General features: G+C 39.3%; 1 protein-coding gene across 5 annotated transcripts in view; it reads left to right on the forward strand.

Annotated features, from left to right (window-relative positions):
• The window catches only part of dcaf1 (ddb1 and cul4 associated factor 1), a 55,076-nt gene that overhangs the window by 26,072 nt on the left and 12,599 nt on the right, over window positions 1-16,405 (forward strand). For 3 of the 5 annotated variants that reach the window (XM_079896316.1, XM_079896315.1, XM_079896317.1), the window contains exons 10-15: window positions 1,013-1,192; window positions 4,885-5,094; window positions 8,455-8,624; window positions 8,739-8,807; window positions 11,213-11,337; window positions 14,604-15,660. In XM_079896316.1, coding sequence (XP_079752442.1) covers window positions 1,013-1,192; window positions 4,885-5,094; window positions 8,455-8,624; window positions 8,739-8,807; window positions 11,213-11,337; window positions 14,604-15,660 — 1,811 coding nt within the window. The remainder of the gene's footprint in view (window positions 1-1,012; window positions 1,193-4,884; window positions 5,095-8,454; window positions 8,625-8,738; window positions 8,808-11,212; window positions 11,338-14,603; window positions 15,661-16,405) is intronic. The other 2 variants (XM_079896318.1, XM_079896319.1) reach the window with 1 other exon arrangement.

Consider the following 16,405-nt stretch of genomic DNA (forward strand, 5'->3'; position numbering starts at 1 on the left):
TAGTTCCAAAACACTTTTCACAGGAACACTTAACCGTGTTTTCATTACTGAATGATGCAGTGTTTTGAACAAATTGGTTGAGCCAAAGATTCAATGACTCGTTCATAAACAGCTGTCTCATTCATGAATGAATCAGTCGTTTGAACGAATCGTTTGAATAAATGACTCAATGACTCGCTCATTAAGGCCTACTTAGCCTTCTTGCCAGCTACTGTTTAGTTTCATGTTTAAAAGTATCATTCTTTCCAACATTCCTTATTTGTATGTTCAAATATATTTAAAACAACCTCATAACATTATTTAATACTGTTGCAATTTTTCAGTGTAAATGATTTAATTTGATCAGCCCTATAGTGTCTTATTATTCAAATTGAATTTATTGATCAAAAAGTTGAGGGTGAGCAAAAACACACCGTTTTTTTGTGTCCCTTTTAATGCAAATGAGCTGCTGCTCCCGGCACAGAGGGTGGAGCTACAACAGCTCGTGTCCTTTTATGTCACACAGACATGCACTGAAAATTTCAAAAGCTTTTAGTCAGTCAGACAATGATGGAGAGACTCAAGAAGAAGAGACAACATGTAGAAGCAACAGGACATTTCTGAATGGTTAGTTGATTAATTTATGAAGCTGATGTGTAGTTATCTTCTAGTCATTGATTGGCATATTCTGTCTTGACAATCTATAAATCGTGTCCCGGGGGCGGGGTTTATGTAAATTCTAGGGTTGGTGATGTCACTAACCCGGGAGGAATGTGGTGTAGTCTCTACCAGCCGTTTGTTGTAGTCCTTAAAAAGCGATTTCTGTAAAAGCAAATATCTCCCTTTGCTCTGAACTTTGAGCGCTGTAACTTTGCAGATGTTTATGCTCAAACAGCAACATTACACACTCACTAAAGTTAGAAAAGTCAAATCATAATCAACCACCCCTTTAAAGGCGCTATAAGAAATAGTGTATTATTATTGCAGGTGTGTATGCTCTCCTGTCTCAGGTCTGTATGCTCTTCTGTCGCAGGTGTGTATGCTGCCGCACTCGCTGCTGGCGGAGGTGGTGAGCTACACGCTGTGGCTGCTCGAGTGCTCCCACGCCTCCGGCTGCTGCCACGCCACCATGTTCTTCTCCATCTGCTTCTCCTTCAGGGCCGTGCTCGACCTCTTCGACAAGCAGGACGGCCTGCGCCGGCTCGTCAACCTGGTGAGCTCTTCTTACGGCGTATGAATCAATCAATCAAACTCTCAACCAATCAGAGGAGCGTGTGGGCGGAGTCTCATCTAGCGCACTGCACTCGCAACAATCAATCAGAAATCACGGCCAATCAGAGGAGCGTGTGGGCGGAGTCTCTGCTCAAGCTCACTGCACTCACAACCAAATGAATAAGCACATAATCAAGTTCATATATGTTACACCATTTTAACCTGATTAAGTGCCTGAAACAAGCATATCCACTCTCAGTACAGCTATAAATGATTTTCAAGCTATCACTAAATTCTTTTAACATTAAATAAAGCACATAATTAGTACCTGAGATTATCATTGTCATACTTTAGTATGTTGTAGAAACCGCATCATGCTCGTCGACTGATTTGGACAAAAACTCTGATTAACATGGAAATTATGCCTTTATTACGCATCATGGCGAAAACTGTATGAGTTTTTTTTCTATTGAACATAAACAAAAACTGAGAGATTTCACAAAATATATATTTTTGTCCATACAATGGAAGTCAATGGGCTTTAAAGGGATAGTTCACCCAAAAATGAAAATGCGGTCCTCATTTACTCACCCTCATGATGTTCCAAACCTGTATGACTTTCTTTCTTCTGCTGAACACAAAAGAAGATATTTTGAAGAAAGTCGGTAACCAAACGACTGATGGACCCCATTGACTTCCATAGTAGGAAAAAAAAAATACTATGGAAGTCAATGGGGACCAGCAACTGTTTAATTACCAACCTTCTTTAAAATATCTTCTTTTGTGTTCAGCAGAAGAAAGAAAGTCATACAGGTTTGGAACAGCATGAGGGTGAGTAAATGAGGACCGCATTTTCATTTTTGGGTGAACTATCCCTTTAATCCTCTGGGGACCAAGGTGTTTTTGGGGCCCTTGAGATGTTCTGACATGCCTTGACATTTGTGTTTTTTTCAGTTATTTATAAACATGTTAATGGCTAAGGTGTAAATTCACTCTATATAGCACAAACAGGGCTACCATAATATGCGAGCAACGTGTATGTAGATGTTTGTATTTTTAAGAGAATAATGTTTATGCGTGGTTATTGGAAAAAATAAAAATGAAAGTTGCTGAATTAAGACCACAAAACACATATTAAATATGTGTCCACAAGACTTTTGACTAATGGATGTTGTCACTTTGAGTTCTAGCTTCAAAATTATGTGAAAATAGTCTTGCTTTATCGTTCACAAAAAAAAAATACATTGATTTAAATGATGTAAAACAGGTTTTGCTTGGAAAGCCATTATGCGAGGGGGGCGTGGAGGAGGAGTAGTTTGTCCCACCCACTCTGCATAATGACTCTGCCTAATGCCCATTCATTCAGGTGTGACACTGACTGAGCCACAATGCAAGGACAAAAGATGTATTTAGAAGAAGACTTATATTGACCATTTAAGATTTTGCTTACATCTCTCTTGTAAATATGTTTAGCTATTTTATTAAAAATGTTACAATTACAACAATAATTACAATTTCAACAATATTTCAAGTGTACTCTTTCTTTGTAAAAAAAAAAAAAAAAAAGATTATAGGCCTACATTTTATCATATGTATTCATTAGTTTGAATATAGCCAACATTGGAACATCTAACATCTTAGTCTATGACTTTATTTTTGAGAAAAATAGTATATATATATATATATATATATATATATATATATATATATATATATATATATATATATATATATATATATATATATATATATATATATTATATTATATTATATATTATATATATATAACGTTAGATATGAGCAGAAATTGCTAAACAAAAGCTTTTTTGATGTGGCGGTATATTCTACAGTAGCCTAAAAACTGTACCCTAGTCTAGTCAACAAAATGTTGTCTTTCATACTTCGCCTGACTGTAATGTTGTTTTTATGAAATATTAGGGCATATAAATGCTAATTTGCAGTTTAATACGTTGCTTATACAAATACATTTTATTTCAACATATTCCAGTCGATTTTTACTCATCTCAGTAGGCTATAGCAAAGCAGTTTATTCTTTCACACACAGACGTGCGATTCATATTTAGGCTAAACAGTCTTTACAAATATGTCCCCTTCATTCATCTCACAGAAAGGCGAGTCATATTATAGAAATGGGATTCATCTTTTTGCGGTTTACATAGGCCTACACTAACGTTATTCCATAACGTTATTCCACACGTGAGAAAAGAAAACAGCCTACCTCACTCCTCAGCGGAATCTGCTCCTCATATCAGGAGATATTGCTCCTCATATCAGCACTGTTCTGAGGAAACTTTTCTCCATAAGGTAGGCTATAATGTCTCACTCGCGAGGAGTCGCGACGCTCTTTGTTTACAGCTGATGTGGGCGTTTCACAGCTCTGAAATGGTTCTCAGAATTTGCGTTTGAATAGCACGCGCTCTCCGGGGAGTGGTCACATTACAGTGAATTAGCTCGTAATGAGCTCGACAGGAGTCGCTCTCTTTTTATACAGATTACAGAAGCTGAGAATATTTGTTTTTTATATAAATTACTTCATTTAAAAGATGCGATCTCAAGCTTTATGCCCGTGGGTCTGTTTGCCTGTTTGACTGAATTTTCGCGGAGTTATAGATCATTTTCAAACGCGTTTCAAATGGGAGTTTACTGACAGAGAGAAGGCAGAAATCGCATCATGTTAATTTTTCTTTATTTGTCAAAAAGCAAAACACTTTATTTTTATTGTGAGTATACAGAAAAAAAATAGACACTGAACAGGATCGATTGATGTATTACACGAAAATGAAAGATCAAAATTAACAGAGCATTTAGTGTTTATTTTCATTGCTAAAAAAAAAAAACGAGCAAAACGCGCGGGCGCGTTTTTGGTCCCCAGAGGGTTAATGTAATTTGATTTGCAACGTTCTTCAAAATATCTTCTGAATATCTTACAGAATTGTAGTTTTTGGATGGGGTGTCCGTCTAAAGAGAAACGGGTGTGGTCAGAGGAACGAGGCCTGTGTGCAGATTGAGGCCTGGTGGCCTTCGATGATAATGATATTAGGGGAGGGGAGTCCTCTGCTAATAAGTTGATATTTCTACTACAACATAAACATGCCCTGCTGAAAACAAGCCATCAAGCTGCTATACTGGTCAGGCTAGTCTAGTTTGATGGTTTTAGAAGGGTTTTGTCAGCTGGCCTGGGAAACTAGTTTCTTTTTCTCACAATTGCATGTTTACATCTCACAATTCTGACTTTATAACAAGCGATTGAGATGTATAAAGCCAGATTTGCAAGATATGAACATGCAATTGAGAATTTGACTATCTCGCAAGTCTGACTTTATCACACGCTATTGCGACTTTATATCTTGCAATTCTGAGAAATATAGTCAGATTTGCGAGATGTAAACTTGCAATTGTGAGATAAAAATTCGCAGTTATCTTTTAAAATGTTTTATTCTGTGGCGGAAACAAGCTTCCATACCCTCATGCCATTCAAACCCTGTTTTATTATCATTTTAACTTTCATCAGACAATAAAATTGGTTTGTCATTTATAATATGGACCTTATTCAGACGTATAAGACCTTCAGTTTTGTGCCACAGTAAAGGCTCAAGGGTTTACAGCAGAAGCGTGTAATAAGCAGTATCAGTATGCTCCTCTTACAGTGTTAGCCTGTGCTGTGTGTTGCAGATCAGCACGCTGGAGATCCTGAACCCGGAGGACCAGGGCGCGCTGCTGAGCGACGACGAGATCTTCTCCAGCCGGCAGACGGCGAAGCACACCTGCATGGCCCTGCGCAGGTACTTCGAGGCGCACCTGAGCATTAAAGTGGAGCAGGTCAAGCAGTCGCTGCAGAGGACCGAGGGCGGAGCGCTCATACACCCACAGCCGTATTACAAGGTACGTCTGTTCAACACAGCAGCGCTGACGGACGGGTCATCTCACTGCCATGTGACTTCAGTGATATGCACAGATATGAACATTTTGGCCGATACCGATAATTCTGTATATTTGAAAGTCGAAAACCGATATATTTGCTGATAAATCTAAATCCAAATTCTCTCCAGTAAAATCCATGTCCCAAACACACAATTATGATTTTCTCATTATTATTTTATGTAGCCGATATGACGGACTTGAGCTGCACGTGTTGCACTTTAGTGTATTTTTCTTCAAATTCAAATCATATTTCAAGCAATTCAGACCCATCATGTTGAACAGTGCGCATCTGAAGTGTCTCAGCTGGAGGAAATAATCCATTATTCATCGGCTTTAATATATCAGACAAATTTTCTTATCGGGCCGATAACAATAAAATGAACATATATCGGCCGATACTGATATAGTGGCTGATATATCTTGCATCCCTAAACTAGGGCTGGTCCGAATACCATTTTTTGAGCTTCGAAGCTTCGGTAGTAATGAACATCGAATATTCGAAGCTTCGGAGAGAGAGTGCTGAACATATTCTTCTCTCTAATAAAGGCAGGAATCTGTATGTGTCTGTATATCCGTTTGCATTTTGATTATTTCGAGAACCGTTCATCCAATCGACTTCACAAGGGAGTGCAGTGTTGCATTTGGTGCAATATAGATGGACACGCGAGACGCGATACGTTCAGAATTAACAGAACAGCGAGAGCAGGAAGCGGCGTGCCTCACGCGGGCAGGGCTTATATGCTCTGAGAACGGACACTGCACTAGTGATATAAAGCGCACACAGGCCTGTTAAATTAAGCAATACTTTTAAGGTAGTCTAATATTTTTCTGACTAACAAATTACTGACACAGTAAAGGGTAGATTTAAATAAAGAAAAACGAAGTTTAAATAAAGAAAAATGAAATTTAAATTAAGAAAATCAAAATTTAAATAAAGAAAAAACGAAATTTAAATAAAGAAAAACGAAATTAAGTTAAATTAAAAATGAGATTAATTTAGATTGATTATAATGGGTAAAAAGGCTAATACATTTTGTTTCTATTATTCTATTTTCCACAATGTCAAAGCAACGCAGCTTAACCCAAAACACAAGCTCAGGCACTTCTGTCCACACACACTCCGCTGTTCTGCGCTTCTGTCCACACACACTCCGCTGTTCTGCGCTTCTGTCCACACACACTCCGCTGTTCTGCGCTTCTGTCCACACACACTCCGCTGTTCTGCGCTTCTGTCCACACACACTCCGCTGTTCTGCACTTCTGTCCACACACACTCCGCTGTTCTGCACTTCTGTCCACACACACTCCGCTGTTCTGCACTTCTGTCCACACACACTCCGCTGTTCTGCACTTCTGTCCACACACACTCCGCTGTTCTGCACTTCTGTCCACACACACTCCGCTGTTCTGCGCTCTAGCCAGAGAACACTCCCGCTGCTGGAACACAGGTTCTATAGCCTGCGCGCGTTTTCCGCGTGTCTCACGCAGGCAGTGTGCAAACTCCAACCTGTTATCATGGGAGCCCAAATAAAAACGGACACGCCACGCAGCCAGTGTGTCGCCGGCCTTATGCAAGTGTGAATGAGAACCGTTTCGAGGGGGATGCCAGGTGTGCCAAAAAAAAAAAAAAAAAAAAAACAACGAATATTCGAATGTCAAATTTTCAAATCGAATACCAACCCACCGAACGAACATTCGAATATTCAGGTCCAGCCCAAACCCTAAAAACAATCTTGATTCACCCGTCTGATATTGATATAGAGCCATTCCACATGTCTATGAGCGTGATCTTGCTCATATAAATATTCAAGTATATGATACCGCTTTCATTCTTCAAGAAAAGCGATATCTTTGTCATAGGTTTAATGGTTAAAGTTACTACAGTCATTTCATGTGCTGCACTTCATTTGTACCATTTTTTTTTTTAAATTTTTTTTTTTATATATTTACCATTTTGACTAACACAGTCTCACCCCAAAACGTCACGTACTGACGGGTCTTGACCATACGGCAACATACGACGAAAAGGGTACCCCTAAAACGTCCATATGTGACTATTCGGGTTATGGGTAGGTTTAGGTATGCGTTAGGGTACCGCTAGGAGGCGCTGCTGGTGCGCTTATGTCTTCGTCTCATATGGACGTTTTAGGGGTACCCTTTTCGTCGTATGTTGCCGTATGGTCAAGACCGGTCAGTACGTGACGTTTTGGGGTGAGACCGGGCTGTTTTGACAAGTGAGATCTCTGTTTGTAGTCCTTGAAAACCAAAAAAGAAGTGATTTGAAAATGTAATTTTACTGAATATCTACGAACCCTGTTTTAATTAATAGAATTTTGGAAAGAAGTTAAACTTGGAAATCTTGCCAGTTTGTGCTGTGTCAGCTGAGAATGAGTTGAATCAGTTGTAGATAGGGCTGGAACGGATCTGTTGATCGTGATGCGTACGGATCAGCTGACCCACGGTTCGGCACGCGTGTGATTCGGCGGATTAACTGCTAAATTTAATCATCATAGAGTGAAAGTTTATCATTTGGACGTGTTTTGTCTTGCAAACCATTTTAAATGCAGACGAAGAGGCGAAAATAGGGACTCGCTCCAACACCGAATTGATTCCTCTTTCGCGTTTCCTTGCCCGGAGAGAGAGAGAGAGAGAGAGAGACACACACACACACACACACACACACACACACACACACACACACACACACACACACACACACACTTATGTCTAAACACCCATCTCTGCGAGTGTTCTCTCGGTCCTGTCATGAGTGAAGAGTTGAGAAAGAAACCGGATGTTTGTCAGTTTAATCGGTCTTAAAGTGATGACAGCCTAATATTCCTGCTGTTGTCTGTCATTAATATTAATAAAATACAGCCTTAAAGAAGATGAAACCATATTAAATTTCTACAGTGAACAAATAGTGTTATTTTACATTTATGCTTAATTATTAATTTCTGTACCTGAACACTGTTAGACTGTAACTTTATTATTTAGTATTCATCTCTGCTTGAGTATTTGTGTATTTCTTTATTTTATTATTGACTGTTCACTTGTTTTTAATAACGTTTGAACTTTATCAGTTAGGCTAGCAGTGTTTGATGTGGGACCGAAGAACTTCGAGTGAGCTTTAATTAATAACTGAAAAGCAAAGTCACCCCCCCCCCCCCCCCCCCATATATATTTATTTATTTATTTATTTCTGATCTGACCAATTATCTGATCCGTGGCTCAGAAGCCGTAAACGATCGGAACCGTGAGTTCTGTGATCCGCTGCACCGCTAGTAGACGCTGATGTGCTGTTTCTCCTGGATGTTGCAGGCGTGCTCCTACACACACGAGCAGGTGGTGGAGATGGTGGAGTTCCTGATCGAGTTCGGGCCGGCGCGCCTGTACTGGGAGCCGGCCGAGGTCTTCCACATCCTGTCCTGTGTGCAGCTCCTCCTGCAGCTCATCTCCATCGCCTGCGACTGGAGGACCTACTACGGCAGGTGAGGAACCAGGGGATGCTGGGAACCAGTAAACGAGTCTGGCTTGCTTTGTTTGAGGTTTTTGTGTACGTTTCATCAAAGGTGCAAACAGTTATTTTGTTTGATGTATCGCAGTAAACTTTCTGATGGCAGTCATCTTGGACTCTCTATCGGTGTGAATGGAGCAGCATCCAAAAAGCAAAGGTTTTGAGTTGTAGATGCAGTAGTTGAAATACAAGCTGTTTGCACAAATTCCATGAGTAAAAGTGTCAGTGATAATGAAATGAGGCGAGTTCGGCCGGTTCTGTGATCGCAACGTGTCGGACTGATGTAGGGGTGCAAATATAAGCAAAAATCACAATATCCTTCAGTTTGGTTGATGAAGTGTATCAATGCACACCTTTTTATCCTTTATGACACTATTACAACAAGTGTACCACAATACAAAGTAGTCTTGCAATACTGCTCATATTGTTTGTAAGTGTTATTGCTTGTGGTTGACTGATATATGTGTATATATATTAGTGGTGGGCCGTTATCGGCGTTAACGTGCTGCGTTAACGCGAGACTCTTATCGCGCGATAAAAAAAATATCGCCGTTAATCTATTCTCCAAGTTGGGTTGGGAGCTGGCTCAAGCTACACAAGCTATGATGACGCAATCTACCCGCGGCCGCGAGGAACACCCGGCTGCAACGCATCATATTCGTCGTCATCTTAAAGGGTTAGTTCACCCAAAAATGAAAATTCTGTCAGTAATTACTCACCCTCATGTTGTTCCAACCGCGTAAGACCTTCGTTCATCTTCGGAACACAAATTAAGATATTTTTGATTAAATCTGAGCCATGTCTCACTCCTCCATAGGCTGCTATATGACCGAAACTTGCTGGCCCAGAAAAGTTATTAAAGACATCGTTAATATAGTCCAAGTGACTCCAGTGGCTCAATCTTAAGTATATCAAGCGACGAGAATACTTTTTGTGCGCAAAAACAAACAAAAATAACGACTTTATTCCACTTTTCATTTCCTTCTCTCTGGGCCTCTAGTTGGTTCGCGTAGTCTTTTTGCGCAGCGCGTCTGTTACGTCACCACGTAGGCTCACTATTGGCCGACGCCGGTCATGTGTGTGATGCGTGATGACGTGCAACACAGACGCGCAGCGCAAAAACACTACGAGGCCCAGAGAGAAGGAAATGAAAAGTGGAATAAGTCGTTATTTTTGTTTGTTTTTGCGCACAAAAAGTATTCTAGTATATATATATGTATGTGTGTGTGTATATATATACGTGTGTGTGTGTGTATATATATATATATATATATATATATATATATATATATGTATGTGTATATACAAACGCACACATACATACTGCTAGTGGTAGACTGATATGTCGGCCGATATTTTATACATATATAAAACATACACACACATTTTATTATTATTTGTATCAGGCGATAACTCTTCCTGTTTGCCGATGTGTCGGGAGCGTCCGAGCTCCTATTCTCCATCTTCAGTAGTTTACCGTCCCTGTTGATCATTAAACCAAGTAAACTCTATATGAAGAACTATTGTAGTGTTTGCCTGTCTATTATTTGGAAGCAGGACTTTTATTTTGAAAGGGCTTTTAAGGCACTGGTTGATTCGAGCACCAGTATACTGTGCAACTGTACTACTTTAAAAACAATATTCTCCAATATAATATGCTCAAATGAGTCATTTGTTGGTGAATCAAGTTATATTTGTTTCTACAGCGCTTTTTTTTTTTTAAAGTGGAAAAACACGATGTACATTTTCAGCATATTGCCCACCCCTATACACAAGTATTCGTGTCATGTGACTCATGATTAAATTTTTTTTATTTTGCTTTTCTGATCATGAACCTCAGTCATAAAAATAAAATAAAAAATTTGTAACAGTGACTTTTTGGTTTTTATGGAAGCTTGTTTCCGCCACTGAATAAAACATTTTAAAAGATAATTGCGACTTTTTATCTCACAATTGCGACTTTATATCTCAGAATTCTGACTTTATATCTCGCAATTCTGACTATATCTCGCAATTCTGACTATATCTCGCAATTCTGACATCTTTTCTCAGAATTGTGAGATATAAAGTCCAATTCTAAGGGGGAAAAAAAAGACAGACTATTTTTTTTTTTTTACCTTAGAATAGTTTATATCTCACAATTCTGACTTTATAACACGCAATTGCAACTTTATTTCACGCAATTCTGACTTTATATCTTGCAATTCTGAGAAATAAAGTCAGAATTGCGAGATGTAAACTCGCAATTGTGAGATAAAGTGGCAATTATCTTTTTTTTTTTTTTTTTTTTTGTGGCGGAAACAAGCTTCCATAGGTTTTTACCCCTTACCCCAACTTAATCAACAGCCTCTGAAAAAAAAAAAAAAACATTATTAATAATAATAATAATAATAATAACAATAACAATAACAATAATAATAATAATAGATTGATGTGCACCTGATTTTAACCATTTTTCACAAGAAATGTTGCACTATTGTGTAAAACCTTTAGTAATGAGGAGGACGTTGCACCTCTTCTCTTGTGTGTGTGTGTGTGTGTGTGTGTGTGTGTGTGTTTCAGGGCTGACACTGTGAGGTACGCGCTGGACATCTTGAGCATACTGACGGTCATCCCCAAAACTCAGGTTCTGCTGTCGGAGAACGTGGCGGTGCTGGACGAGAGCGGCTCCTCCATCTCCACTGTCGGTGAGAGGCGTTCTCCAGACACACGATGACGGCGGACTCGTGCGTACAGAAGCCGAGGCTTAACGCTTCTGCCTGAATAACATGTCGTTTAACGGCACAGACATTTCAAGTAGAGATGCACCGAAATGAAAATTTTGTCCGATTCCGATAATTGTTTATATTTGAAAGCCAATAACATATATATTGGCCGATAAATCTAAATCCAAATTTTTATATGTTTGAGAGCCTGATTACAAAAACAAATCTCAGTGAACAGTGCGCATCTGAAGCGTCTCAGCTGGAGGAAATAATACATTATTCATCGGCTTTAATATAATGGCCTAATTTTCTCATCGGGCCGATAACAATATCATTAAAAATGAACATATATCGGCCGACATATCCAGGGTTTCCGCGGGGTTGTAAAAGGTAGTAAAAGGTAGTAAATTAAATTATGCCAAATTAAGGCCAGTAAAAACTAGTAAAAAGTAGTAAACGTCATCTGACGAGGTAGTAAATTTTCGAAGCCCCATCTAACTGGGTCTATATCATGGGTGTCCAAACTACCGCGGCCCGCGGTCCAGTTTTTATTGGCCCGCAGCCAGGGTCCGAAATTAACACCCGCCAAGCGCCAAGTGCGGTTAGATTTTCCGTTTGGCGAGTAAATCTCAAAAGGCTATCCGCCACACTGGCGGGTGAATGTTCATCATACCAAAATAGTAATAAAAAAATATTACAATTGCCTTTTGTAATGTTATGATGCCTGGAAATTAGTTCAAATCTCCTGCGAATCTAGAGCGAGCGAGCGAGCAAAAGCGCGCATGCAAACCGTGTAGCGAGCGCACGGCAGAGAGGGAGAGACCTTGCGTGTCTCACACTCTCTCTCTCTCTCTCTCTCTCTCTCTCTCTCTCTCTCTCTCTCTCTCTCTCTCTCTCTCTCTCTCTCTCTCTCTCTCTCTCTCTCTCTCATGCAGTGGTGACGCGTTCATATAAACGGCACCTAAACGCTGTAAAAAATATATATTATGACATTTTAATTGTTTATTAATAAACAAGTGTTTCTGTGTCAGCTGCAAAGATGAAGTTGACACTGACTCGCGATCTTCGCAGTAGTGAACGCGCCGGAGAAAAATGCATTTCTTACGGATTAGCCTATAGCCTACTTTTATTTAGTTTTGAATGGTTCTGTTTAAAAGTAGAAATTTCAAGCTTTCTGTAGATAATAGATATAGGATATTTCTAATTTGTTTAGGTCTGTGAGGCGAGTAGCCTAGGCTACCTATACGCTGAGTTTCGGTTCATGTCTGAACGTGTTGTGATTATACAAAATAATGAAACATGGATTAAAATTAAGATAAAATTAATACAAAACGAAATTCGTTTCAAAGAGAGGCTTTGTGTTTTCTGTTTGATGTCTCTGTGTGAAAGTTTTAAAAGCATCCTTAATGGAGAACGAACGGTTAGGCTACATAACATGTTTTTTTCCTCAAATGCAAACACGAAATAAAAGACAAAATACTTTTTAAAAAGACAAACCATCAATTTTTGGGGAAAAAAATATGGATTTATAGCTTTTGAAAAAAAAATATGGATGGATTAATAGCGTTTTGGAAAAAAATATGGATGGATTTATAGCGTTTTGAAAAAAAAATCTGGATGGATTAATAGCGTTTTGGAAATAAATATGATGGATTTATAGCGTTTTGGAAAAAAATATGGATGGAAAGATATTTCATGTCTTTACTTGTCACTTTACTTAACACTTAACACTGCTACAGTTGAAGTTTGAAGCTGTGTTGGTAGTAAAAATATTGTGATGGTAGTAAAATAGGTGGTAAAAAGGTAGTAAATTCAATTTAAGAATCTCTGTATAAACCCTGATATCATACTTCCCTAATTTGAAGGTAACTTTACTCTGTGCTTGGGTCAGTTTTATCAGATTTAAGGCCATAAAAGTATTAAATGGTAACAAAACAAACATTTAAGAGGTCTTAAAAGGCTGTGATCTGAATTAAATCAATGCAAGTGCTGCATGTTTCAAAAAAGGAAACAAGTCCCTCTTTATGCATACTATATTTTATTTTTTTGTTAAAATTGCTAATTGGTATTTTTATTACACACTAAACTATATCTGGCATTTAGTTCAACAAACTCTTGTAGTTTCTGTCTAGGCCTGTCAAAAGAAGGAAAGACTAAGAACATTAACATTCAATATAGACATTTTTGTGTTATCAGCACAATGTTTATTTCCTTATTTCCTTTCTTATTGTCATATCACCAAAATTCAGTATCTGCTAACCTGTCATTTATCTGTCTTCATATATTGGTACATTTTCAGTATATACATGCATGTACTGAAGTTGGTTTAAGTCATGCTTTGGTACTTTAAACCTGCAGTTCCCGAGGTTTGTTGATAACCAGAGTCCTTGTGTGGAAGCCTGTTTAAAGTCGGCATGAAATGAAAGTTGCACTTGTGCTCCTCGCGGTCAGAAATGAACGGGAGACGAATCTCCTCTAGTGGAAGCGTTTGGTACTGCAGCCGAACAACATCTCACTGAAAGATCATTCTTTGAGATATCAGGCTCAAATTTTGAACACAGCTTGTTTAGATTAATGGCTTTGATTTTCTCACAATTTTAGAGTAAAACATGTTTTTGAAAATATTTCATATAAAAATTGAAAATAGTATTTTTGCAAATTTTTCATAATAAACGTAAAATTCTGTAAGTTTGTTTTTTCTGCTATTTTTTTTTAAGTTCACTTTTTAAATCTTTTTATTCAGCAATAATCTGCCAAGTGTCGTCTTTGAAAAGAGATCAAACTTAAAAGTCTGTCGCTCTAAAGCATTCAAGATTTACCACAGTTTAAGTTGGAAATGTAATTTTCTGGTCTGTGCTCAAAAAGTGAATAAATGGATTATAAATACAGCGTAAATATAATTAGTACCATAAAATCCCATAAAAACACAAAATATTAAATAAAAACATTATCGAACTAGAATATAGTACAATCGTTTCATTGAAATAAAAAAATTATTTCGGTAATTTGGCCGACACGCGAAGAGCACCAGAGGGTTAAAGCAATAATGATGTGCACTGATCATTTACAATAAACACTGCAATATTCCATTAAAACCAAAACAAGAATTTACATGTTTGATTTCATGCCGACTTTAACAGAATCTGAGATGCTTGATACATTTTGAGATTGCATGTGTTTGTTCTGTATGGACATCCAGTATTGATCTAGTTTCTGCAAGTATTAAGTGTGATGTCTGTGTTCTGCAGGGATGAGCATCGTGCTGGTCGTCGCAGAGGGGGAAGTATTCGTAAACGACGCCGAAATCCAGAAGTCGGCCCTGCAGGTGATCATAAACTGTGTCTGCGCTCCAGACAAGCGCGTCTCCAGCATCGGCAAGTTCATCTCGGGAACGCCGCGCCGGCGTCTGCCGCAGAGCCACCGCGCTAGCGAGAGCGTGCTAGCCAAGATGTGGAACGTGGTTCAGTCCAACAACGGGATCAAAGTCCTGCTGTCCCTGCTGACCATCAAGATGCCCATCACCGATGCTGATCAGATCCGTGCGCTAGCGTGCAAAGCCTTGGTTGGATTAGCACGTAGCGCCGCGGTACGGCAAATCATTAGCAAGCTTCCGCTATTCAGCAGCGGTCAGATCCAGCAGCTCATGAAGGAGCCGGTGCTTCAGGACAAGCGTAGCGAACACGTGCGCTTCTGCAAGTTTGCAGCAGAGCTAATCGAGCGAGTGTCCGGGAAGCCTTTGTTGATCGGCACTGACGTGTCGTTAGCGCGGCTGCAGAGAGCTAATGTTGTGGCGCAGTCGCGCATCTCGTTTCCAGAGAAGGAACTACTTCTGCTAATTCGGAATCATCTTTTATCTAAAGGTCTTTCGGACACGGCTACGGCTTTAACGAAGGAAGCTGAGCTTCCCATGGGGCTACATGCGCTAGCACATGCTAGCGTGCCGCCGTTCACTCCCGTTTCTGTGGCCACGTCTCCTTCTCCTGCCGCCGGCATCCCTCGGACTCCTCGGCTCACTAACGGAGTTGCGGCTCGTTTGGGTGGCCACACCCCTCATCACCCGCAGCCCCGCCCCTCGACCTCACAGGCTCCGCCCCCACCGCCGCCTGCCGTTTCTCACCACAGCAACGGCTCTCCGCTAATCGGGCGAATCTTGTTCTCGCGGGAACGACCGTCACCGTGTCCCGCCGCTGGAGGGAAGAGGCCGAAAGTGTTGAGGCAGAAATCAGATCATGGCGCTTTTATTCAGAGTCCGGCCATGAAGAAGCAGCTGGACAGACATCTGCCCTCTCCACCTTCTCTAGACAGGTGTGCTAGTCTGTGTTTATGTACCTAGCATCCGGTGCTCTTCGGTCACTTTTGACCGAAAGATTTTACGGTTTGTTTGTTTGTTTTTATTTTTTACTTCATTGGAATGGTACGAAACTTGGTTTTAATGGTTTTAGCACTTGCTGTGTAAACACACACAAAAAAATCATGGACATGATTCGAAAAGGTTTAATGGTCCTGAAAACAATAGTCACACTTGAGCTCCTCGCGGTCAAAAATGAACGAGTTAGAAATGAATGGGAGACGAATTTCATCTAGTGGAAACTTTTGGTACTGCAGCCGAACACAATCTCACTGAAAGCTCGTTTTTTGAGTTTAGAACACAACTTGTTTAGGTTATGGCTTAGATGTTCTTGCAGTTTTAGAGTAAAATTTGATTTTGAAAATATATATTTCATATAAAAATATTTGTGTGCATTTTTCATAACAATGACCGTAAAATTCTGTTACTTTAAATTCACTTTTATAAACTTTTTTTACTTCAGCAATAATCTAAGTGTCGTCTTTGAAAAGAGACCAAACTTAAAAGTCTGTTGCTCTAAAGAATTCAATATTTACCACAGTTTAAGTTGGAAATTAAATTTTCAGGTCAATGCTCAAAAAGTGAATAAATGGATTATAAATATAATTTAGTACCATAAAATACCCTAAAAACAAAAAATAAATAAACATTATCAAACTAAAATATAATACATTAATTTAATTGACAAAAAAACGTGACCGG

This window comes from Squalius cephalus (genome assembly GCF_949319135.1).
Source record: "Squalius cephalus genome assembly, chromosome: 16".
NCBI classification, from domain to species: domain Eukaryota; kingdom Metazoa; phylum Chordata; class Actinopteri; order Cypriniformes; family Leuciscidae; genus Squalius; species Squalius cephalus.